The following is a 24,366-nucleotide window of genomic DNA, read 5'->3' on the forward strand; positions in this document are numbered from 1 at the left end:
TGATTACAGTATTTGACATCTGTCTTTAAGTGCTATTCGTAACAACACAAACATGAAGGAAATAATATTATCACCTGTACAGTCAAATGGGAAACACAAATTCAGTTACACATTCAATAATCCATTTTCAAAATTAAAAAGTTGTAGGCTATAACGTTGAACTAACAATGAACTATTGTGTTGGTATATCCATTAACATTAAAGATGAATAATAAATAATGCTCACTGACTGTACATCATAATACTCCTATTTAAAAGTATTGTCATTAAATATTGTTGATATCGATGCAACCAAAATCCATGTTAAAATGCGCCGTCCCTCTTCGGTTCTGTGGCTGCTGTTCTGAAACTGCTGGTATGTGGTTCTGTAGCTGCTATTAGCAGGCTATGTTGGTCTGTCATTTTTTAAAGACCATGTCCACACTAATACGTTACAGAATTGTGTGATAACTTTATTATTTATTTTTCCATCTGTATCATCTCAGTGAGCTTTTGTGAGGTTTTATGCATGCACAGTAAGGTGAATTTAGCGTTTTCAGGTGTTTTTCAAAAGTTTCTCATCCACACTGAAACGCCTGAAAATGCTAGTGTAGACGGAGAGTGTTTTAAAATGAAAATGCCATTTTCAAATGTATCTGGATTAATGTAGATGTATAGTGTATTTGTAGAGTGTTTTGAACATGCTGTAAAACAGGGGCATTTCTGGGGACAGCACAAGTAAGACACCAAAAAATGTGACTGACCCCGGAAAATGGGTATTTCTGGTAACCCTAGTCCAAAGGTTGGCAAGTTTTATCCTAGAGAGCCACTGTCCTGCGGAGTTTGGCTCCAACCGTGAAAAAAACCTTCACCTGCCTATAGTCCTAGTAATCCTGAAGACATTGATTCAGGGGTGTTTGATTAGGGTTGGAGCTAATCTCTGCAGGACAGCGGCTCTCCTGGACCGAACTTGCCTACCCCTGCCCTACAGTAGTTGAATCCTGCTCCTGGAGGGCCACCTTCCAGCACTACAACTTTTGTTCCTTTTCACACAAATTGGGATTACAGGGTAAGATTATTGATTAATACTGTGTTCCTTGTATAACACTATGATATGACCTCAAGACTTATATAGTACATGATTTGTAAACGAATACATTATTGGTTGCATCACATATTCCCCTTTATGTGTATGGCTTTTGTGAAGTAGTAAACCTGATCGGTAGCTCAACCTGGTACAACATTGCACTTGTTATGTGGAGAACTCTGATGTGATATGAGTCCCGTTAAAAACTTGAGTCACGTTAAATTATATCAAAGACATGTGTTTTTATCTCATTTGTTTTTGCTCACATTATTGGTTAAGTGGTTACACTTTATCTTGATGGTCCCTTTTGCACATCTGTGTCAACTAACTCTCATTTAAAAGTGGTTGCCTATCTGTGGATGGTAACAATCGAAATAGTCTTGGCAACCTGTGCCTATTGATTCCCGACCCGCTTGCGCACTGCAAACGACAACGTAAATATTATACCAATTGTTACATCAAATATTAGCGGTTCACCCGGGGTACCCTCCTACCCGCGTGCTATGGCAGTGTCACTGTCAAAAAGCAGAGCATTTACTTTGCACCAGAATTTTTGTGCAAAACCAGAAGCATTTAAATAAATAAAAACTCTTTTTAAGTAATCGGTTCTCAATCTGGAGTCTTTGCACAGTGTTTCCAACTGTGTGTGAGATCACATAGGCCGCAGGCCAAAGAGACAGTATTCAGTCGCTGCCAAGCTGTGGCTGCTTTTGTGTTGGTCAGTAAGTGGCCGTGTCACTCTCTCTGCCTCTCTCTCTCTCCTTCTGTCCCATTTTCACCCCCTTTCTTATTTGTGGACCGAATTTAGGACAAAGTTTTCTCCCTAAATGAATTTAACAGCTCTCCGTCAAACACAAGGCCTGTTGTGCTGGCTAGGGTGTTGGGTCTTTATTAAACCTCTCTCTCTCTCTCTCTCCCTCTCTTTAGGCTGGAGAGTTGAGGCTGACCTAAGAGGCAGATCTCACACTAACCGCTTTGTTCTCATTTTCTTCCTTCCCTCCCTCTCTCTCTCTCTGCCCCTCTTTCAGTTGCTCACTTCTTCTCCTCTCGGTGTCCTTCTTCAACCCATATTCATTTGAGATGAACATATTCTGTCAAGTTCATCTAGTATTATTCTTATATATTACCTTAATTTTCCAAGTCACTCACTCTGATTTTAGTCCCATTTTTCTCCTCTCTTTCTTTCTATCACTCAATTCCCTGTTTCTTTTTCTCTCTGTGGCTTGGCAGTGCTTATAAATAGCATTTTTGTCACCGTCAGTTGTCCAAACGCTTAAACTTCCAACATTTTTCATTAACACTTAAACTTTAATCTCTCTCTGTTTTTCTCTCTTTTTCAAAACACACAGTCAGTGTTTCATCACTTAAACTGTGTAATAAAATATTTGTATCTTTGACACCTTACCCTGTGGTTCAGAATCAATATATGCCAGTTATTAATATGCAAGCTACTGTATATGAAGAGTTTAGATGCAAAAGCCTCTAAATGCCATTTGAAATTTTCTTCTTTAATGATGATTTTTATCAAACTTGTATATTTAAGTTCAGTAATTTCACTTAAATAACAATTAATAGGTAATTATCATTGCCATTTAAGTGAAATCACTGAACTTAAATATACAAGTTTGATAAAAATGATCATTCTAGAAGAAAATTTCAAATGGCACTTAGAGGCTTTTGCATCTGAACTCTTCATATGTAACTTAGATATAAACTTGGTGAGAGAGGTTCCCATTAAAGTTTATTAAATGATTTGTTAAATTATTTATCTCTTCATAAAAACAGTGGGGAAAAATGGAAAAGGTAAGTTTACGGACGTTTAATTTAACGCAAAAACACATGCAATGTGTAAATCAAAATATGGGTAAAACACCAGTGAAAAACCAATATAGAAAATTATTTTATCTTTACACAATTACATTGAGCCCTTCTTATAATCTTTAACTGTAGTTAAGTTTTTTTTTTTTCCAGATATAAGTAGGTGAGTGTAACTCTCGAAGAAATATCTGGGTCATGTTTCATCCAAAAAAAGTAGCCATTTTTAGAACACAGACTTTGAAATTAAAAAGCACCATAGCTTTGTGAGAGGAATAGACCAAAAATGAATGTTATACTCTGATAATTTCCCCTTTCAGTGTGGTATTATGGTTGCATGTTTGTTGTATGGACTGCTTTTTTATATTATAGAATTTTAGGGTGCTTGCATTCTTTTGAGGCATTGTAATTGCATGGAAAAGAGTACATTGTGTAAAATCTCATTCAGTGTTTAATATCAGGAAAAAATAGAGGCAGTGAATCTTGCCTTGGGTATGTTTCAAAGTACTAAAGGAATGAATATGTAGCAGTGAATTTGGCCTGGAATTTTGAGCCATTTCTGTAGGCAACTGACAGATATATCATGATCATGCAGACAGCCCAGAACTGTCTGTGAGTGAGACAGAGGGACATTCCTCACACCTCCGTCCCTGAGGGACACCACAGGAAGCTTGACTGTACTCACATCAAGGTGGCTTTGCCCTACTTCACATTGCAGCCTTCCATAGCTTAAAAATGCTGCTTATTAATGCATTTTAATAATATTTTCAATATTTATAATTGTATATTTATAGGAAGTGCATATTAATCGTATTTGAGCTGCATGAGTGGTTAATTCATCCATTTCAGCACATCATTAGGATTAAACCCAGCTGCTTTGCAGTATCTTACCATAAGCTACATTATTGAACATAGATGGTGTTCAGGAATGACTGCCTAAATTCAACAATAAGCTATTTTTGGCATACATTTTGCATATTTGTTCTGGGAATACTTAGTTTGAATGAGCTATACAGTACCTCTGTAACTCTGGATTAATATCCATGATGTGGCCAGAAAGTTAGATGGCCCCTGTTCCAGTGATTCATTTACATTTATGCATTTGGCAGACACTTTTATCCAAAGGGACATAAGTTTCATTAAAGGGATATGTTTTTTAAATATTAGTTCATGCATTCCCTGGGAATCGAATCCATTACCTTGGCTTTGTTAGCGCCATCCCTAGCAACAAAAAAAATATTTTATTTTATGTTTAACGAATGTAGATTTTTTTAAATCTAAATTTATGTGCCATAAGAGTAAGATTTTGTAACAGGAGTGTTTGAAGAGAAAGGGAAGAAAAACCTCTGCCTAACGTGTTAGCTGAAACGTAGAGTGCTTTTAAAGCTCATCAGTCTATTCCTGTCAACTGGAACTGAACCAATCTTACTGCAACTCTCTTGTTCTTGACCTCAAGCTGAGTAGAGTAGAAAACGCCAGTGGTTGTGGGCAACAAATTTTTCAACCAGGTTCTTTGGGTTTATGATTTTCCAACTGACAATTAGCACTATTCCTAACATGGGTTTTCCTGTCAGAACTTCATATGATCTTGAAGTGTTTCAGCAGACATATTTTTGTCTGCTGAAAGCATACATGGGGGGCATACATACAAAACATTTTTGTATGTATGCCCCCCCCCCCCGTCCCGCCCCTTTTTATTGTGATGTAAAACTAAAATAAATTTGAATATAGAATTGTAACGAGGTTGAGACTTAAACGAGATTGTGACTTTCACATTAAAGGGTCATGAAACCCCAAACCAAATTTTCTGAGATTTTAAGCGGTAAACTGATCATTTTCAAAAGCATTTAGTGTCTTAAACCACTACATATTTTATAATGACATTATAATTATACATGTAGCCTACATTAATATGTTTTAAATAGAATTACGATTACTGTAGGCTAATATATGTAGCAGGGCATTCAGTTACTTTTGAAAGGGCAATAATAAAGTGTCAGTGTATTTCAGTGTAGACTTTAACTTTGCCAGATATATATGAAGAGTTCAGATGCAAAAGCCTCTAAATGCCATTTGAAATTTTCTTCTTTAATGATGATTTTTATCAAACTTGTATATTTAAGTTCAGTAATTTCACTTAAATGGCAATGATAATTACCTATTAATTGTTATTTAAGTGAAATTACTGAACTTAAATATACAAGTTTGATCAAAATCAACATTAAAGAAGAAAATTTCAAATGGCATTTAGAGGCTTTTGCATCTGAACTCTTCATATATATATATATATATATATAAGATCTAGCATTTCCTCACGTTTTACCACTCCTTTTTAGTGACAGGCGATGGCAGTGATGGCCATACCACACTCACTCCCCTCCGTTCCTCTCACAGCTATCCGCGCCAATTTAAGTTGCATTGTTCAAAACGATTTTGAGGTACACTTGAGCTGAAAGAGGGGGGTTTCATGACCCTTTAAAGTTAGCTAAAGGAAATATACATTTTGCATTTCTTTTTTGTAATTTATTGGTGGTGGTGGCGGATGGGGTTGTTGAAATATAACCATTGACAAGTTTCATGAGATTCATGCAACAAGAAACAGCAATTCGTATTTCGTATAATGGGTTTTACTGTAAGGATATTGTCATGCATACCTATAGTAGGGCAGACAGTTTGAGCGGAGGAGGGGTATCCCTGACCATCTGTTTAGAGATATGACCTACTGGCACTCTCACACAACTAGAACTCCACTGTCTCTCCCTCTCTCTCTTGCCATCCTCCCCCTCTTTAATCCGATGTTTGTGTCCATCAGGCACCACAAAAAATCCCAGCCACACAGTCTAACTGAATCATATGTCAATGGTAGATAGTCTCAGCTGGTGTATGTGATGCATCAGAGGGTGTTTTGCTAGTGGGGAAGAGGTGCAGGTGGAATTTAAGCACAGATGGGAGTAAAGCACAATTTTTCTCTCAGGGGTTGTGTTTAATGTGGGATGGGCTGCTGTCAGTGGGATGCTTGTGGCAGGACATGAGTGGGTGAAATTGAGGGATGAGGATTTAGGATGGTGGTGGTTGTCTGGGGAATAAAGACTGTCTGGTATTATTTTTGTTTTATTACATAACAGGAAACAACGTTTTACTTCCGTAATGTGATTTATTTCTGAATAAAAAAAAGTAGGGTTAGACTTGATTTTATTCACTGAGATATTTATTGGATTCTGAAAATAGTCTTTATATGATAGGTGGATGAAAAATGGGTTTGGTGATGTCAGCCGAACAGGAAACTAATTTCAAAATAGCACTAACAAACATGGTGCAGATTATTGTTTTAATACATTTAGGGTTGAATGAAATGCAAATATATATATATATATATATAAAATCTCTTTAAAATTTTCTTTGGTTTTGATTTTTTTCACTGAACTTCTTGAAAGGCATTGTGGTGTTGAAATAAAGACTGCATAATTATTCTGCTTACATTATAAAACAGTTGGGGATGTGTCTATGAGACCTCAAAGCACTGTTTTAAAATCAGCCCATTTTAAAAGTTTTAAAACCAGATCCATTTTTGTTTCTTTGGAATAACATCCATCCATTTTCTAAATCACATCTCTTTTGTAATAACAGGTATGGATGAATAATACATAATAAGACCAGGAACATGTAAAAAAAGGGTCAGCTGAAATCTTTCTTTTGAAGATTTCTTTTCTTCAATATGCAAAACTACAGCACCTTGATCCACAATCTATCTGTATTACAATATAAATCACTAAATGACCATTGTAACAGATGGTATATACTTTTGGAAATCCTGAAGTGAATGACATGCAAGCATTGTGAAGTGGATGCATAGGAACCTGTGATGACAATGATTGGACAACATCATTTGAGCTTTCAAATTAAACTAAAGGAAAGTGTGAAAAAGTGCACTTGTGAGAACTAAGAACAAGTAGGAATTTGGTGTAACATCGCATCTGATTTGACTGCCACCATATAATTATAAAACACATATTCTAAATGACTGGTAACTGTAAACAGCCTGCAGAATGGCTAATAAACTGTATTACATGGCAGAATATTTTTTTTTTATCCAATTATTATACTATTTCACACTTTACTCTTGCTAGCAGACTGAAACAGATTTCTTATTGTCATTTGCTAAAATAAAATTCAATACATTTTAAATACTATGAAAATTGTTTCAGCGATGTCTTCTTTAAAATTTTATTTAGTCTAGTTAGTTTTGTATCAATTGCGATGTGACTTTCAGCTTCAACAGCACATTTCTTCGCTTGGGCAAACAATTTGTGGCGGACAGCTTTCCTTGCACATGAAATCCCACGTATTCCAGCAAACGAATGAGAATGCAGAACAATGTTGATGCCTAACAACAGAGTGTAGGCACAAAAGCTGTTGTGGATCTGAGTTGTTCGTTCAATCAAAGTTGTTTGGCAAAATGATGGACAGTTACATATGCATTGCCAACATTTTATTATGAAAGCTTTATGTTACACCTCAAATAACAAGGGAATTTATTGTCATTAATAGTGCTAATATTAATTAGCAAATACATGAACTCATTCTCTCAAATGGCTTAGAGCATTCACAGCCTATATGGACTGTCTCCCTCGGTTACAACCACTTTGGGTGGGAAAATAACAATCTTGCTCCCCTTAAAATAGGGCAGTAGGAAGCAGAATGAGACTCTGAAAACAGCATTTCGGCGATGTGCATGTGTGTTCAGGCCAGGTTAAGTTGGCGCAGGCTGCACCCACGTTAAAAAGATTATATAAAACTAACAGTGAAGCCTCAAGAGCTGATGTGAAGTGGGCACACCTGCTCTGCCCACACAGCTTTGCTTTCAGAGTCACTTCAATTCCACTGTCGGTGCATGCGTAGATAAAATTATGTTAACAATCAAAGGGCATGCCACACGAGTTCTTTTGGTAAACAGCAATAGACCTGTATTTGCATCCGATCAGTGGGCTCGAAAATAAATTACCTTCCAGAAAACTAAAGAGAGCTTTTGTGAATTTGCAAATTCTTGTTTATAATATTTGGAACCTACACTGTAAAAACTAATCTATAGAATTTACCCAAAAAATGTGAGGTAACAATTTGCATCGACTTTGGTGGGGTACATTTAATCCATATTAGTGAGTATAAACTATCTGAAGTAAAAAGCTATTAAATACTTGCATAAATTGGGTAACAATTACCTCCATTTATCAACAGCTACTTACTCATTAAAATTAGGTAAAAATTATCTATTCAAATCAAAGCTAATTACTTATTCAGAGAAGGTAAAATGTACCCCCCACAATAAAGACATTCACATGGTTCATCAGATCAATGTTTTTAATCCAAAAATTCTTATGAAACACTCAAAATACAGTGCAGCACAATAACTTTACACAACATTTCAAGTAATGAACATGTTAACTCACTGGACTATCAAATGTTGTTTCAATAATGTTGGATAATAAAACATTGCTGTTTTAGGAGGAGGAGAGAGTAGAAAATGAAACTAGAAGCGAGGAGATCAGAGCAGTACTGGAAGAAGTCCAATCACATTTTGTTGTATCTAAACTGTGATTCCATTACTTGGTTTCCCTCGATCACAATAGACAAATCTGGATCCTCCTCAGCCATGACATTGTGCTTCACAATCACCTTCATGTTTTTGTCTGTGTAGTCCTCACATTCCTACATGTAAAAAACAAACAAAAAGCATGCACATTTTTATTTAATGTAAGATGCTGTTTCAATATATTTCAGTTTATCTAAAAGGAGAGCAGAGGGGGAGTGGAAGGCAAAAGGAGAAGGTGGATACAAGAAGAGAGGAGGATCCTTTGAGTTAATCAAAAATCTGTTATGAATATGACATACCTGGTAGTAATGGAAAAGATCTTGATTTTCACCAAGGTAGTCTTGTCTTTAATGAGGCAGCAGACAACAGCATCTCATGTTTCTCAATGTTCTGTGTCTGTAGGGAGATTCAATTTAGTGATGTTAGAATGTTAGCGAAGTGGGGAGTGATTTACATATACTAAGACCGAATTACGGCCCTGCAACAGACTGGCGACCTATCCAGAATGAACACTGCCCCTTCACCTGATAAATGCTGGGTTGGCTCAAAAATCTTGTGACCCGAATGGACAAAGCAGTAAAGAAAATAGATGGATAAGACCGAATTCACACATTGATGTTAAAAGGTTTAAGTTGGTAAGGAGCTCAACTTTGCGCACAACAAATCAATTGTTTACAAATTACTTTAGTTTTAATTCACTCATATCAATAATTACATATTTGTGAAAAAATAAAATTACATACGTCATTTAAAGTGTCCAGCAGAGGACACATCTTGCAACCAGCTACTTCTCCTTTGGCGCGCATTAGCCGCAAAAGACCTCGTGAGTACTCATCAAGCTTCCGTGTGAATGTCTCCTCCAAGGAATATGTTGTGATGCGTCTAAACTCCTCCTTGATCTAGGAAGTTAAATGACCAAAATTTACATTTTAAATTAAAGACCAGCTCTCATAGTATTCACATGAATGTATACTAGTGGTAAGTAAAAATTACAAGAAATTCTCACCTGAGCTTCAGTGAATAATGCTGGCCACTTTAGAATAAACACACCCACAGAGGGGCTGAGGCTGACCACTTCAATTTCTTTGATCCGTTTTCACTTCTGTTGACACTGTAGGCTATCAACTGTAAATTTAAAAAAAGAAACATTTCAGTAAACATCCTATTAAAAAAAAAAAAACATAAATCTAACAGCTATAAATGGCAGGTGCATTCTGAGGGTTAGGTAGCATGTTAGCTTAGCACACATCAATACACTACAATTTATGAGATTATAAAACCATGTTTTTGCTCCAAAATTACTTTATAATGCATGTCGATTGCTTTAAATAACCTTCTGTGATCTGACTTGGCTTCGGATAAAAAAAACGGACATAAAATATTGTATTTTATAGTATTCTGGACTATCAAGATTATATCGATTAACATTAACTTACATTATAAATGTAATATATTATGAAGTTATCTGCATGGCTTGAAGAACACAAATAATGCGTATACATATATCGTTGCAATCATGTTATCTGCAAGTATTCAGCGATCTTTGGAAACTTTGTTGTGGTTTCAGGTGTCACAGGTCATGTGGCTCTTCTTCGTGATATATTATGTAGTAGCGTTATAAATTATGTGCACACGACGCCCGCCGGCTGCCAGTGTGTATTGAAAACACACTACATCCGAGGAGTATCCAGCGCTATGATTACATCGGCCCATTTTGGTGTATTCAATAAATATAATTCCTCTAACGTTATACAGAAATCTGACAGAAACCTATGATAATCAATAAATATTTCTCAGAATCTGCATATTTTTGAGCTGAAAGCACTTGTTTGGTCGAGCTCTGTCATGACGACGACAGAGGTATTTATGAATGGGAGCGGATGAATGACGCACATAATTCATATTAAAAACGCCATCGACTGTTTTTTATTGCATACTCCTGAAATTAATTAATATGGTCACTATAAGTTTCTCAGAAACAGTGGTCAAATACTGAAACCTGAGTCTTATATATGTTTAATAATGTATAATTTGTCAAGGTAATCACATTAAATCTGATAGTAACTTTGAAATCTGTGCCCAACGGCCGACCGTCGGCTTGATGTGTTCCGCCATGGTGACGCCATCGACAGATTCAAACTTTAATTTCAAGTAATGATAGTTAAACAAACGAAAGCCCAATAAAAGCGAAGTGTAATGTCTCATAATTAAAAATATATATATGCACTCCTATGTTAATAGCTTACCTTCACTTCTGCTGTTCGATGGCAGCCAGAGAGAGGATCCAGCGTCGCCCACACTCACTCAAAAAGAAACCGCGGGCCTACGCATGCGCAATTTAAAGCAAAAAACTCACGTTTTGGGGGTATATTTTACTCCATTTTTCTATGTGATGATTCTTACTGGTGATGAATGGGTAGCATATGTAGAATTTACCCATTACTTTAGGATTCGTTGGCTGCCTGCAATAATCATGTACATTTTATATGGTTTCCACAGATTATATTTACCACTCGACAAAATCACTTTTTTCAGTGTAAGACAGTCTGATGTTGCTGAGAAACAGAGAAAAATATGGATCCATTAATACTTATGGCTAAAAAAGGTGGCTGTTGCTGATTTATACTCCTTATATGCCCACAAACATATTGTTAACTTGGAGAGAGCTTCTCTGATTTGAACAAACCCATTAAGGGGCCCGTTTACACCATAATAACGATAAAGATAGAGTTTTAAAAATTATTCTAAATCTAAAAGAATAGCAGAGTCCACACTGCAACTACTGTATATTGATAAAAGCACAGAAATTATATTTTTAAAATGAATTATTCCAACTGATGAACACTAAAAACATTGACAACCAATCAGAATTCATACTGGTTTAAAGAGCTTGAGAATTTAAAGTGGCAGGCGACAACTGCAGCGCATGCTTATAATAAAGAGAGCAATATTGTGCATTGGTATGGACTCTAATACTTATCTTAGTTATCATTATTTCTGTGAACAGGCCACTAAGTATTTAGTCCACTCACAAATTCTGCAGCTTGCATAGGTGTGCTAATACTGTTCGTAATGATGCGATACTGCAACAAAATGAGTGGTCATTAATGTATGTTCGAATTTTTAGGTGTTCACAACCTATTCTAATGAGGACTATGACAGGAGGAATGATGATGTGGACCCCATGGCTGCTTCTGCCGAGTATGAGCTGGAGAAACGTGTGGAAAGGCTGGACCTGTTCCCCGTTGAACTGGAGAAAGGTAATGAAAGGGCATTTAAGATCTTATCTGGGATTTTAAATACAAATTTACTGATATGTAACATTCCAATTGAAATAAAAAAGCAATGACATTTGTGTAGCGCGTTCCAAATGCACATACTGTATGAGACAGTAATACTTGCACCTTTCTGACTATTCAAAGTGATTTGCCCCTTGGAGAGAGTAGGGCATAGTGCAGTTCACCTTTAAATGGAGTTCACATTTTAAAGTCATAAAACAGTGGTGACATTATGTTACTGGTTTGATAAAAAATAATGAATATGTTGAATTTAAAAGTATTAAAGGGTTAGTTCACCCAAAAATGAAAATTCTGTCAGTATTTACTCACCCTCATGTTGTTCCAACCCCGTAAGACCTTCGTTCATCTTCGGAACACAAATTAAGATATTTAAGATATTAAGATCGCTCCTGCATACAGTCCATAGGCTTCTTGAGGGACTGGCTCTTGCTGTCCCCGAAAAGTCATTAAAGACATCGTTAAAATAGTCCAAGTGACTACAGGGGCTCAATCTTAAGTTTATCAAACGACGAGAACACTTTTGTGCGCAAAAAAACAACAAAAATAACGACTTTATTTCAACTATTCACGTCCTTCTCCATGAGCCTGTAAGTCAGTTAACGTAGTGTGATTGCGTAGAGCTACGTCACACGTAGGCTCACTATTGGCCGACGCTGGTCATGTGTGTGTGATGCGTGTGACGTACAATAACAGAAGCTTACGCTATTAAACTAGTAACCTGACTCGCGCAGAGGGAGAAATAAACGAATTGTTGAAATAAAGTCGTTATTTTTGTTGTTTTTTTGCGCACAAAAGTGTTCTCGTCGTTTGATAAACTTAAGATTGAGCCCCTGTAGTCACTTGGACTATTTTAACGATGTCTTTAATGACTTTTTGGGGACAGCAAGAGCCAGTCCCTCAAGAAGCCTATGGACTGTATGCAGGAGCGATCTTAATATCTTAAATATCTTAATTTGTGTTCCGAACATGAACGAATGTCTTACGGGGTTGGAACAACATGAGGGTGAGTAAATACTGACAGAATTTTCATTTTTGGGTGAACTAACCCTTTAAAAGAACTAAATGATTATACCTCTGGGCACAAAATGTTTCAATGGAAAATTGTGTTTTTAAAATTGTATGCATGCATGGTGTTGTAGTAATACACTGTAAAAAATATCGTTGATTTAACTTAAAGTAAGTAACTTGGTTGCCTTAAAATTTTAAGTTGATTGAACTGGAAAAAGTGAGTTTATACAATGAAGGAGATTAATTTAATCATCAGAAACTCAAAATAATAAGTTATCTCAACTAAATAAATTATTTAAGTTGATTTGACAAAAGAAAAAATGTTGTGATAACAAATCTTGAAAATATATTTTTTACAGTGTAATAATAAAGGTTTAATAAAATCATTAAGACACTCAAAGCCATGCTATATTGTTAATTATAATAAATTTACTGGGCTTTGTGATTAACAACACTCACAATATAGCATATAAAAAAGTGTGTTAAGGAGAAAATGAAAGATTAGGAGTGTACCCAAAAGAGTAAAACTCAACAGAGAGAATGAAGGTGTGTTTCACAATACTTCTACTATTCTGAACCATTTTGTACAAGTAGTGTGCTCACTCTAAATAAATAGATCACAATGTAGTATACTAGGAGTACTCAGATGATGTACTTGGAAAAAAAGAAGAAGTGAGGACTGTTTTATTCCAATTCTACTCTTAGAAAAAAGCATACACTTGATGGTTGAGTACATACAGTAGTGTATTGTGTAAGCATATAATAAACAGTACACAAGCACACTTCAAGCTAAAGTCTTTCACAAAAACTAGTTTGTTAGGTCTGAGATTGTAAATCACCGATAAACTGTTTTAAAGACTATTCTCAAATTTGAGTGGAACTGTATTGAACTGCAAGTTTACTGTGTAAACTCTTTTCTATTTTATTCTTGCATAGCGTGTGTTGTCCTACTGTTGGTCCTACTGTCGCTTTGGATAAAAGCATCTGCTAAATGAAAAAATGTAATGTAAATGTAAACATAAGAGGAGCTGACTTACAATTTGTAAACATAAACTAAAATTGATTGCAAAACAAGTTGCTTAAATAGTCACACAAAAATTTGCTCATTTGGTTTGATATTTTGTTATTGAATGCAATTTTATTTAGTTTTATTTATAGTTTGTACATTTAAGTGTGACTTAAATGTACAAAAACATTTTTAAGCCATTGTACGATATGTTTTAAAGATTGAATTCTCCATTTTGTGTTGTCCGTTAACAGACAATGAGGGTTTGGGTATCAGTATTATTGGTATGGGTGCTGGAGCTGACATGGGATTGGAGAAGCTTGGCATATTCGTCAAGACCGTCACAGAGGGAGGCGCAGCTCATCGGGATGGCAGGTAGATGTTATGCATATTCCACAGCATCATAGTTATTTCTTACTGAAACTCATTCCATAATGGTCACATTGCACACTTTTATCTCTTTCAGGATACAGGTGAATGATTTAATAGTGGAGGTGGATGGAACAAGCCTGGTTGGTGTAACTCAAAGTTTTGCGGCCTCTGTCCTGAGAAACACATCTGGCACAGTTCGGTAAGACCAGCTGGATATAGTCCACTACGATAGACGTTTCACCTTCCTGCTGATTTAGTTTCATTTAATTTAAAGTCGGCATGAAATCAAATTTGACAAATCATCTCTTTATATGAAGAGTTCAGATGCAAAAGCCTCTAAATGCCATTTGAAATTTTCTTCTAAAATGACAATTTTTATCAAGCTCGTATATTTAAGTTCAGTAATTTCACTTAAATGACAATTAATAGGTAATCTTCATTGCCATTTAAGTGAAATTACTGAACTTAAATATACAAGCTTGATAAAAATGATCATTTTAGAAGAAAATTTCAAATGGCACTTAGAGGCTTTTGCATCTGAACTCTTCATATGTAATTCTATAGTGTTTATTATAAATGTTTTATCTGTGCACTTCATTATTTTTTTAAATTAATGTACCCTTATAATCTTTAATCAAAGATATTACCCTTCCCTCTCCCATCGAAACGACCTCTCTTGTATTTCGGTCACATGGAATGGCGAAAGGGTGCGGACAGATCCGATGAGGGTGTGGCTATCGGTGCACCGCCTCTCAGAGAATCGCATTCAAATCTGCCTCCATTTTGTTTGCAACGCCCAACCTCCAACGATCCAATCAATTCCCGAAGGACGAAATCAACAGCCCTACATTTTTTTCTAATTTAAAAAGCCGTTTCACTCGGATATACGTCACAACAACAAGGAAAAAATGACAATCTGAACTTCCGTTTCACGCCGACTTTAAGACCCATTTTTTTCATTTTCTCACCCTTATTTACCATGTCATCTAGTCTACAGTCACCACTGTATTTTAATGCATTAAACACTGAATATCACCCATTGCTGTAGGCACACATGTTGAATTAATCATAGCTTAAATGAATGTGGGAAGGATTTGTATTTATGAGTCGAGCAAACATGAACACAACTATGATGTTGTAATTATCAGTATGAAAGCCTGGAAATTTGGATGGTTGATAAAAAATCATGGTATTGGGATTGGTAATTGGTATTGGTCATGATTAAGTTTAAACTGTGAACACAAAACAGTGCCTGGTGTCTAGAGAACGCAAACCCTGAAATAGATTCCAAGGTAAAAGCCTTTGAAAATTTCAGAAAAAAGTTTTTTTTTAAACAAAAACGCAGACGGAGTGCAAATGTGCATTGTTGTAAACTTATTTCTTCTCAAGTGTACTAGATACACAACAGACCAGGAGATGGTGGAAGTTTATCAAGCAGAAGTTCTTTATTGCTGGTCGCTGTAGTTTCTTCCAACATCGTCTAACAAACTAAAATACAGAACTATTCTTATCCACAAGTTTCCTACGTCCCATGAGGCCTTGCATCAAAAGTGGGCGTGACTTCCGGTTGGAAGTAAACAAAGCGCGATTTGACATGCTTGACACTCGTTCATTCAACAGTTGACAGTCATTCAAGTTAAAGCGATCCAAACTAGCTAACGATGTGGGAACACAACCTCAACGAAATTCAAAAGGGTGAAATAACAGTACCTTTACCCTCCGCAGTAGTTGATTGGGAGTATTATAATAACATTATTAATAATCAATACTCATCAAGGCATGGTGACAGACAGTTGTGCGAGCTGACAAACAATTAAAATAAAAAATACACACTTAGTCATTGTGCTTTGGAGTTTATTCAAAATTATAAATGAATGTGCTGCTTGAATACATTAACTGGCACATTTGGTATTCTGTCAACTCAGGCTTTGATCCTGAGTTTAGGTGTAACATCAGTAGCGAACAGCCAATCACATGCTGATAGAGTTTATAGAATATTAAGAATTTAAACAAATGTACACAGGATGATTCGTCGTCTTTTGGGAGGTGATGGAAACTACAGTCGTTGGCAGGATCACTCTGATTTCGTTTTCAGCTGATGTTCAAAACAATCCCGTTTAAGCCACTAAATTAGTTTAGTCCGGCTATACATACAACCGCGAACAGCACATGTTGTCCCTGAGCTCCGTAACGACATCTCTCATAAAGATTTGCATCTTTAAATAGTAAAATAATTCTCAGAAAAACAGCTAGCCTCTTCGCTAACTAACACACAAAATACCATTGGAATGCTACTTCCGCCGCGTCACCGGAAGTTTCACCCACTTTATTTTTTACAGGAGCGCCCCTCGGAAACTTGTGGATACATTTCGAAAGGGGGTGGGTTGCATAGGGGTGGAGACACTGAAACAAATCATATAGAAATTGTAATACCACAGCATCACATGTTTAGTCTATAGGTATGCGCGTTTGAATATATATATGTGCGCAGGTGCGTAGTCTTTCTTTGTTCATGTGGCACCTCGAGAATTTTAACATTTACTGGTAATATATAAAGAATATATTAAGCATCACTTACTTTTCTTACATGGATCCTTTGCTATTCATTTAGTCACATTGGTACTAAAACAGCTTCATGTGTGAGAAATATTATATTGCCTCATTTATACTTTATTCCCTAATCGAAATCACTTGGACAAATCACATCATAATTAAATCTTCCGAAATCATTAGTAGGAACGTCCCAGACAGTTTTGAAAGCAGCAATAAATACAAAGTAATTATAGTTTGTACATTTGACTTCATGACAGCTTGCTTTTAATCAGATTAATTCTTTATTTTTATGCATTGTGTGAATTTAGGGCAGGTTGCACACTGTCATTAGACTTGTATAATATTTTACAATTGCCTACAATTGTCTCTTTGTTATGGGAACACTGTACCGATTTCTTTCTCAATAACATGGTGAAATTAATCGTTTTGATCTTTACTAATTTTTGCTCTTTTCCTTAGTTCGTTCAGCATTCAGCCAATGGGGGTCATTGTGACAGTTGCAATTATGATGTGTTACAAGGCTTGTATTTAGAAGAGAAGAATAGTACATTTCATTATGATTGATAAGTGTTAACAGGGGGAGGCCAGAACAAGGAGAGGGTTATATTAAACTAGACACAGGGGGGAAGGGACACACACAATGTAGGCAAAAAGGAGGAAATTAAGGATGGATACATTTAAATGAGGGCAGACAGAGCTGCAGAGAAGCATCTATAAGTGCTTCATCAGACGTAAACAACAGTAAATATTGTTGCCATCATACCATAATATCACCATAAATATGATATTTTCACATGTTCTTAAGATCTCTTTTAAATGGCACAATTAAAAAAGAACATAAAATTAAAATTGTGTATAATGTCCGTCAGATCTTGTGCTGTACCTAGCTGTATTGTCACCTGCCATTCTTTATATCCTTTAAAAAATTTTAAAAAACAGCATTAGAAATGAGCGGCTGCAGTTTTCAGTGACACATTTCAGTGCAGATTGTCTTTATGTAATGCAAGGCTGTTGAATTACAGGTGGTTACTGATTCTGGTGAATGCAAAAGGGCATTTAGACTGTAATCTTAAAGGCACAGCAACAAAAAGTAGGCCTATTAATTCTAAAGGTTATTACACTGTAAGTGGACCTCAGGAGAAAGTAAAATGATTAAAAAAGTATGAGAATGTATATGATGACCCCTTTAAAGGAAAAAAAGACATTAGAAGTAGAGAGAAAAAGAGCACCTTCCTCTCATAGGCCGTGTGTCCACCAAAGCGTTTTTCCTCGCGCCTGGCGTATGTTTTCAATTGTTTTCAATGGGAGCGCCGCGTTTTTTAAACGCCATGAGCGTACCGAGGCACTGAGCGTTTTTTTCACGCTGAAGCGGCGAGCGCCCGGCGTTTTTACTGGTCGCTGGGAGTTGAAAAATGTTCAACTTTGGATAAAACGCAGCGCTCATCACTGTCACTTTTTACCCAGCCGTCCAATCACAGAGGAGGAGGGGCGGGACTAATACCACACCAACCAACTGTCACAACATTCAACTGCTGCGGATATTCTGTATCATAGCAACGAAACGTCTCAACGGAAAAACCGCTGCGCTGCCAAAACGCTCTCAAGCGCCCAAAGCACGGCGTCCTCAGCAGAGCGTCTAGCGTTTTCAGCTGGCTAAAAACACTTTGGTGGACACACGGCCATAGCCTAGTATACGGAAGCACTAACAGATAAAGATAAACACTTTAAATTACCACAAGGTGCCTAATAAACACCTCTGTTCCTAGGTTTATTATTGGGAGAGAGAAGCCGGGAGAGCAGAGTGAAGTTGCCCAGCTCATCCAGCAGACCCTTGAACAGGAGCGCTGGCAACAGGAGATGATGGAGCAACGATATGGCAACTACATGGGTGATGAGGAAGAGGTACTGTGTACTTGCTTTCATTTGAACAATGTGTGATATGTGAGCCGAGAAAATTAGTATTGGATTTTTTGAACAGTTTGTAATCAGGTACTTGTGCATATCTTTACCACTTATAGTAAAATAATTGATGATAAGTATATTCAAAGTAAAATGTAAGGTAAAAGAATACCAGCTGCTGAAGCACTCATGGACAGTTATGTTTAGTTCAAATACTTTAGGGTTTGTGTGAAATGTTTGACTATATGTCAGAGTAGCAGTATACCAGAATAATCATTGTCTTTATCATCATCAGCTACCCATCAGATCTTTCCCGGCTAAGGGGGGTCAGACGTCATCCCCTCAGGCCCTATTACACCTGGTGAACACCTTTTGTCTCCGGCCATTTTCATGTGTAAATTGTGTGAGCTTATTTTGTCCATTGGATCGAAAGAACTGAATAAAACCCCCATACATTTACCTACTCATAGACCCTCCCCTCGAAGAAATCAGGACAGAAGTATGAAGATATATTTGGTGCAAAACTACTGAACGCCTGTGACAGTGAAATTTGTAGTTGTAGAGAATAGCCACACATTTGAAGTCACAAAGAGAAATGTTTTAAGAGTTGCAAACTTGTAGACTTTTTTTAACTTCCACAAACACAACACAACACTTCTTAAATTGTGCATTGCAGGTGCACAAATCCTATTCTAAAAAAAAAAAAATAATCCTAAACAAATCCTAAATCACAAATTAAGAAACTCGTACACTCACATTTTTGCTACAGTTGCTGCAGTGAATATGGTGCAAAACGCATTTTTTTGCTAAAAATGTTTAGCTCATCTGCAAATCAGTTTGTGAATTCATCCAATGAGAGTTGCACACTTGTAGAATAGTTTCTCACAAATGTCTTGTATATACACAAACACAAGTACATAACTACAGCTGCTTGAATCTGCTGCTACGAATCTCATACACTGTTTTTCGATTTCAGGAGACAAGTTTCGCCCGCTCTACCTTTTGCACCAAGTGCACCGTGAAATGTGGTGCAAAAGTGAGTTGTGCCAGAGCCCGTCTAACGGAGAGCCTTGGCACTTCCTATTAGCCCCATTGTGTATCATCCTGGTTGCAGTTCCATTAGAATTCGACTTGAGGTGATCGCGGGCGAGAGCAGAATGAATGGGAGTCTATGGGGCTAAACGGCTAAATGTGTCTCTTTCACCTGCTTGTCGTTAAATCAACATAGATTTTATTGTTGATTCCGCAAGTTCAATATAGATTATAGGCCAAAAGTCGAATGAACGAGTACTTTTGTCCTTTCGATTTCTTACAGGTTAGGCTGTTGTTGGCCGGAACACGCTAGCATTCAGCTATTGTGTGACGTCATCACATTTTTGAACGGATTTTTAGAACAGATAAGTGAACTTAAAAATGCAATTTTCAGCTGAGTGTATTATCTTAGCCCTCCCTTTTGAATGCAACTTTCAAATTACTTGACAAAAAATTACATCCTGAGAAAAGTGGATTTATGGGGGTGAAACCCCATTGACTCCCATTCATTCTGCACTCGACCGCGAGCGCCCCCACATGGACAGAGACGCATTACTGCAGCCAGTCCAGAACCCGGAAGTAACCAGCCAGTGCCTATTCTCTTCAATTAGACATTCCCTGCGTCCCAATTCGCATACTATCCGTCCTAAATAGTATTCGAAAATAGAATTAGTACGTCCCAAATCGTAGTATGTTGAAATGAGTGTTTCAAAGATACCCGGATGGTCTACTTTTTCCGGCCAGAATCCGAAGTGTAGATCGATGCACACTCTAACGGCTGATACTGCCCACAAACCATTGCGCGTTGGACGAGGATTAGTGATGGGAAGTTCGGATCATTTTACTGATTCGGATCTTTGAGTCTCGTTCAGTAAAATGAACGAATCTTTTATCGAGTCATTTCGTTCATTTCATAATTATATAATTAAAATGTCATGTTAAATATCCCATACATCTAGTACTTACGAAAATCTTAATTACATTTGTAAAAATAACATAATAGGGTAATGCAGCCAAAGCCAAAAGCAACTGAAATAACTGTAACGTTAGCTATTAATTAGTTGCTGGGTCTAAAGTTCAGGCTATGCAGTCTGACCCTGTTATAGTTCACCTCACCTCCTGATCCGAGACGTTCTTTGCTTTGCAACTTCATATTTATCAGGTTTGTTCTCCTCCTCTCATGTCTCGAGACGTTAGCTGTTGACTCGTCAGTGTCTGACTCTGATCTGTGCTGTCTGCTGGGCCGTGCCATGCGATATAGCAGGACCGGAAAGATTAAAGATTAGTTCATCTCTCGAGTTCGGGTTCGGCCGGGTCCGAGTCTTTCGTTCTTCCTGTCAGTCCCATAGAGTCTATGCTGTCAGCACCGGAAAGAGAAATGATTAGTTCATCTCTCGAGTTCGGGTTCGGCGGGTCCGAGTCTTTCGTTCTTCCCGTCAGTCCCATTAAGTCTATGCTTTCAGTACCGGAAAGGGGAATGATTAGTTCATTTGAGTCTTCGGGTTTGAGTCCGTCGTTCTTTTCTCACGTGGCCACGGGTCTCGCATCAAATACAACATTAGATTCGTATTATTGACTGCGTCTGAATATTGTGTTATATAGGCATTAAAATACAAATGTTCAATAAACATTAACGTCCATTATTCCTTATTCCTTATTATTGTCCCTGTCCGTCTCTTTTCTATATTATGCATCTGTGGTGTGTTTTATTATATATTGTACATTAATTAACTACTATTATATTATACATCATCTACGTGCTTGTTTGTAAAAGGTTTGTGAATTAGTTTGTAAAAAGTTTGTGAATTTGGGTATTCAATACGGTGACATCACGTGACTAAAGAACGAAGGACTCAAACCCGAAGACTCAAATGAACTAATCATTCATCTTTCCGGTGGTCTGACAGCATAGGCTCAATGGGACTGACAGGAAGAACGAAAGACTCGGACTCGAGACTCGAGAGATGAACTAATCATTTCTGTTTCCAGTACAGATTCAGAATCCATATGTTGCGCAATGCGCATGCGCGGGTAACACAAGATGAACGAATCACTCCCTGAGACAACTCGATAGTCCCGAGTCATATTAAAGATTCGTTCAAAATGAACGAATCGTTCATGAACGACACATCACTAACGAGGATTCGGTTAGAACTACAAACACGAGTAAAAAGTGTTAAAAAACTACAGACACGTAGTCGATACGGAGGTTGTGTAGAGAGGTTTAGATAAAGAGCTTCGAGTGATTAATTATCAGTATCTAACCTAACGAAAAAGAATTTATTCAATGTTGTCTACATTATATTGCATTTGCAGCAGCACTGTGAACTTTTGTAAAGACACGTTTTAGCCATTACGTTTTAAATGCATCATTATATTCAAATTGCAAACACATGAGGAGAGCATGAAAGACCCACAACTGGCAGATGAACGTGCTCTCCGAAACGGTAGGAAATAAAATTAGATAGAATGGAGGATTTTACCTGTGACAAGATGATTGACAGGGCAGTTTACGGTGACAGGATGCAAGCAGCACGCGACAGAGCTGTCCCTTAAAGATGACGTGATAGTATGTCCCAAAGCTTGCCTACTCTTTTGCTACACACTCAAAAGTATGTACTTTTTCCTCACAAAAAGAGTACATACTTTTAGGGCGTAGTATAAGTAGGCGAATTGGGACGCAGCAATTCTCTGGTCGTGCATCTGTAGAGGCAGTGGGCGGAGCCCACATTAATATTCATGAGTTTCCCGGGCATGCGTGTGGAACTGCTCATTCTAGTTTACGCGCCTCCTTTCTCCGCAGGTTTATTGTATTATTTAAAAAAATGTAAATATAGTTTCAGTGCAAACTTAAACTACAATTGTGTATTGTTTTGTTAATTTCATAATATTTTTATTAATTCGTCACTGACTGAAAGATTGCTTGCATTCACTTCGTGTAGGCCTATAAAGAACAGCAAACTTCAACTCGTCGTATAAATTGCACCTTGCAATGCTTTAACTGTGACTTTTATTAATTGTTATCATTTGTTGATTACAGTAAATTAAATAAACCCTCATAAATGTATCTGTGGGCTAACACTTATATTAAAAAGTAAAGAAAAAAATGTTTATTTAATTTATTGAAATCAACAAATGAAAACAATTAGTACAATTAAGTTTCTTAATTTGTGATTTGTAGAATAGTATTTTTGCACCTGCAATGAAGGATTTGAGAAGTGTAACTGTTGTGTTGTGTTTGTGGAAGATAAAAAAAGTCTACAAGTGTGCAACTATTAAAACATTTCTCTCTGTGGCTTCAAATTTACTGACACACATGTGTGGCTATTCTCTACAAATTTCACTGTCACAGGCGTTCAGTTGTTTTGCACCAAATATATCTTCATACAGACGTGGAACTGGACAAAAGAGACGGATTTAAATACCAGGTGTAAACAGGGCCTCAGTGGAATCCATTGGTATGGAATTCCGTGTGCACTTAACAACATTGAAACATCTAATGAGTTATAATCCAACATGGAAAGTAATCCAAATTTTCCATGTTGGATAACTCATTAGATCTTTCAATGCAGTTAAGTGCATACGAAATTTCATATCTACATGGAAACATTTCGTTAAAGTTTCCTCCACATTCATTGACAGTTTACAGTGATGCATATCTGCCATGTTGTTCTTAAATTTGTATACAATCAGATTGTTCTGGTATTGAACTTCAGCTGTCATCTGCGAAGAAAGGAAGAGTGTTTTATCACGTTTAGTTAGCAGACTTGAAAGTCTTTATCTTTCTTTTGTTTTTTAGGACATTTAAAAAAAAAGTTTAAAACTTGTGACAAAAGGCTATTCCCTTGTCCTTCCCTTCTAGCAGGGTGATTATGGCACTGATGAAGATGAAGAAGACGAGATGAGCCCCACATACCCTAGTGCCATAGAGGTGTTTGACTTGGCTGAAAATGAGGACATGCTGTCACCAGTGGAAGTTGACCCTGAGAAGCTTGCTCACAAATATAAAGAAGTAAGACACAAATTGAGCTGGACAACAAGGGTTTAAAACATACAGAGAAAGTGTACTGACCAGTATCTAATGAAAAATGTACTTGTGTTAAAGTTAAAAACTATCCACATTTAATTATTCTATGTAAAATGATTGATTTCACAGCTTTAAAAAAGATTTAGGAAATATATATATATATATGAAGAGTTCAGATGCAAAAGCCTCTAAATGCCATTTGAAATTTTCTTCTTTAATGATGATTTTTATCAAACTTGTATATTTAAGTTCAGTAATTTCCCTTAAATAACAATTAATAGGTAATTATCATTGCCATTTAAGTGAAATTACTGAACTTAAATATACAAGCTTGATAAAAATGATCATTCTAGAAGAAAATTTCAAATGGCACTTATAGAGGCTTTTGCATCTGAACTCTTCATATATATATATATATATAGAATGTACATACAAGCTACAATATATATTTTTTCACTGCCGCTTCACAATAGTAACAAATTCAAAATCGCCTGGGAAGCAGGTTGGTCAACAAGCCAATAATCTAAATTTTCAGCTCAAGTCACTTCAGTGTCGATTCAGTTCAGTTCATTAACTGTAACATTCATCAACTGTGCATACAAACAGTGTGCATCAATGTACGTGTGACAAACTCCTGTAAGTAAGAGACATGAGATAGTAGTGTTTTACATTTTTCACACCCGTCTGTAGTTTGGCATT

The 24,366-nt window shown here is 36.7% G+C and overlaps 1 protein-coding gene and 1 long non-coding RNA gene across 5 annotated transcripts in view; one reads left to right on the forward strand and one right to left on the reverse strand.

The window, feature by feature from the left end:
• ppp1r9bb (protein phosphatase 1, regulatory subunit 9Bb) overlaps nt 1-24,366 on the forward strand; it is a 34,339-nt gene that overhangs the window by 5,232 nt on the left and 4,741 nt on the right. The window contains exons 2-6 of one of the 2 annotated variants that reach the window (XM_039685460.2): nt 11,599-11,731; nt 14,039-14,159; nt 14,251-14,355; nt 18,476-18,611; nt 23,503-23,652. In XM_039685460.2, the coding sequence (XP_039541394.2) occupies nt 11,599-11,731; nt 14,039-14,159; nt 14,251-14,355; nt 18,476-18,611; nt 23,503-23,652 (645 nt within the window). The remainder of the gene's footprint in view (nt 1-11,598; nt 11,732-14,038; nt 14,160-14,250; nt 14,356-18,475; nt 18,612-23,502; nt 23,653-24,366) is intronic. The other variant, XM_039685461.2, reaches the window with a different exon arrangement.
• On the reverse strand, nt 8,247-10,866 carry LOC148971045 (uncharacterized). Of its 3 annotated transcripts, none has more exons than XR_016146988.1 (5): nt 10,718-10,866; nt 9,478-9,596; nt 9,215-9,370; nt 8,771-8,867; nt 8,247-8,587 (listed from the first exon to the last, which is right to left on the reverse strand). It is a non-coding gene; the product is annotated as an uncharacterized LOC148971045 (long non-coding RNA). The 3 variants fall into 3 exon arrangements; XR_016146989.1 differs by lacking the exon at nt 10,718-10,866 and adding an exon at nt 9,972-10,619; XR_016146987.1 differs by lacking the exon at nt 10,718-10,866 and adding an exon at nt 9,908-10,618.

This window comes from Pimephales promelas, chromosome 17 (genome assembly GCF_988280905.1).
Source record: "Pimephales promelas chromosome 17, fPimPro1.hap1.1, whole genome shotgun sequence".
Lineage (NCBI taxonomy): Eukaryota > Metazoa > Chordata > Actinopteri > Cypriniformes > Leuciscidae > Pimephales > Pimephales promelas.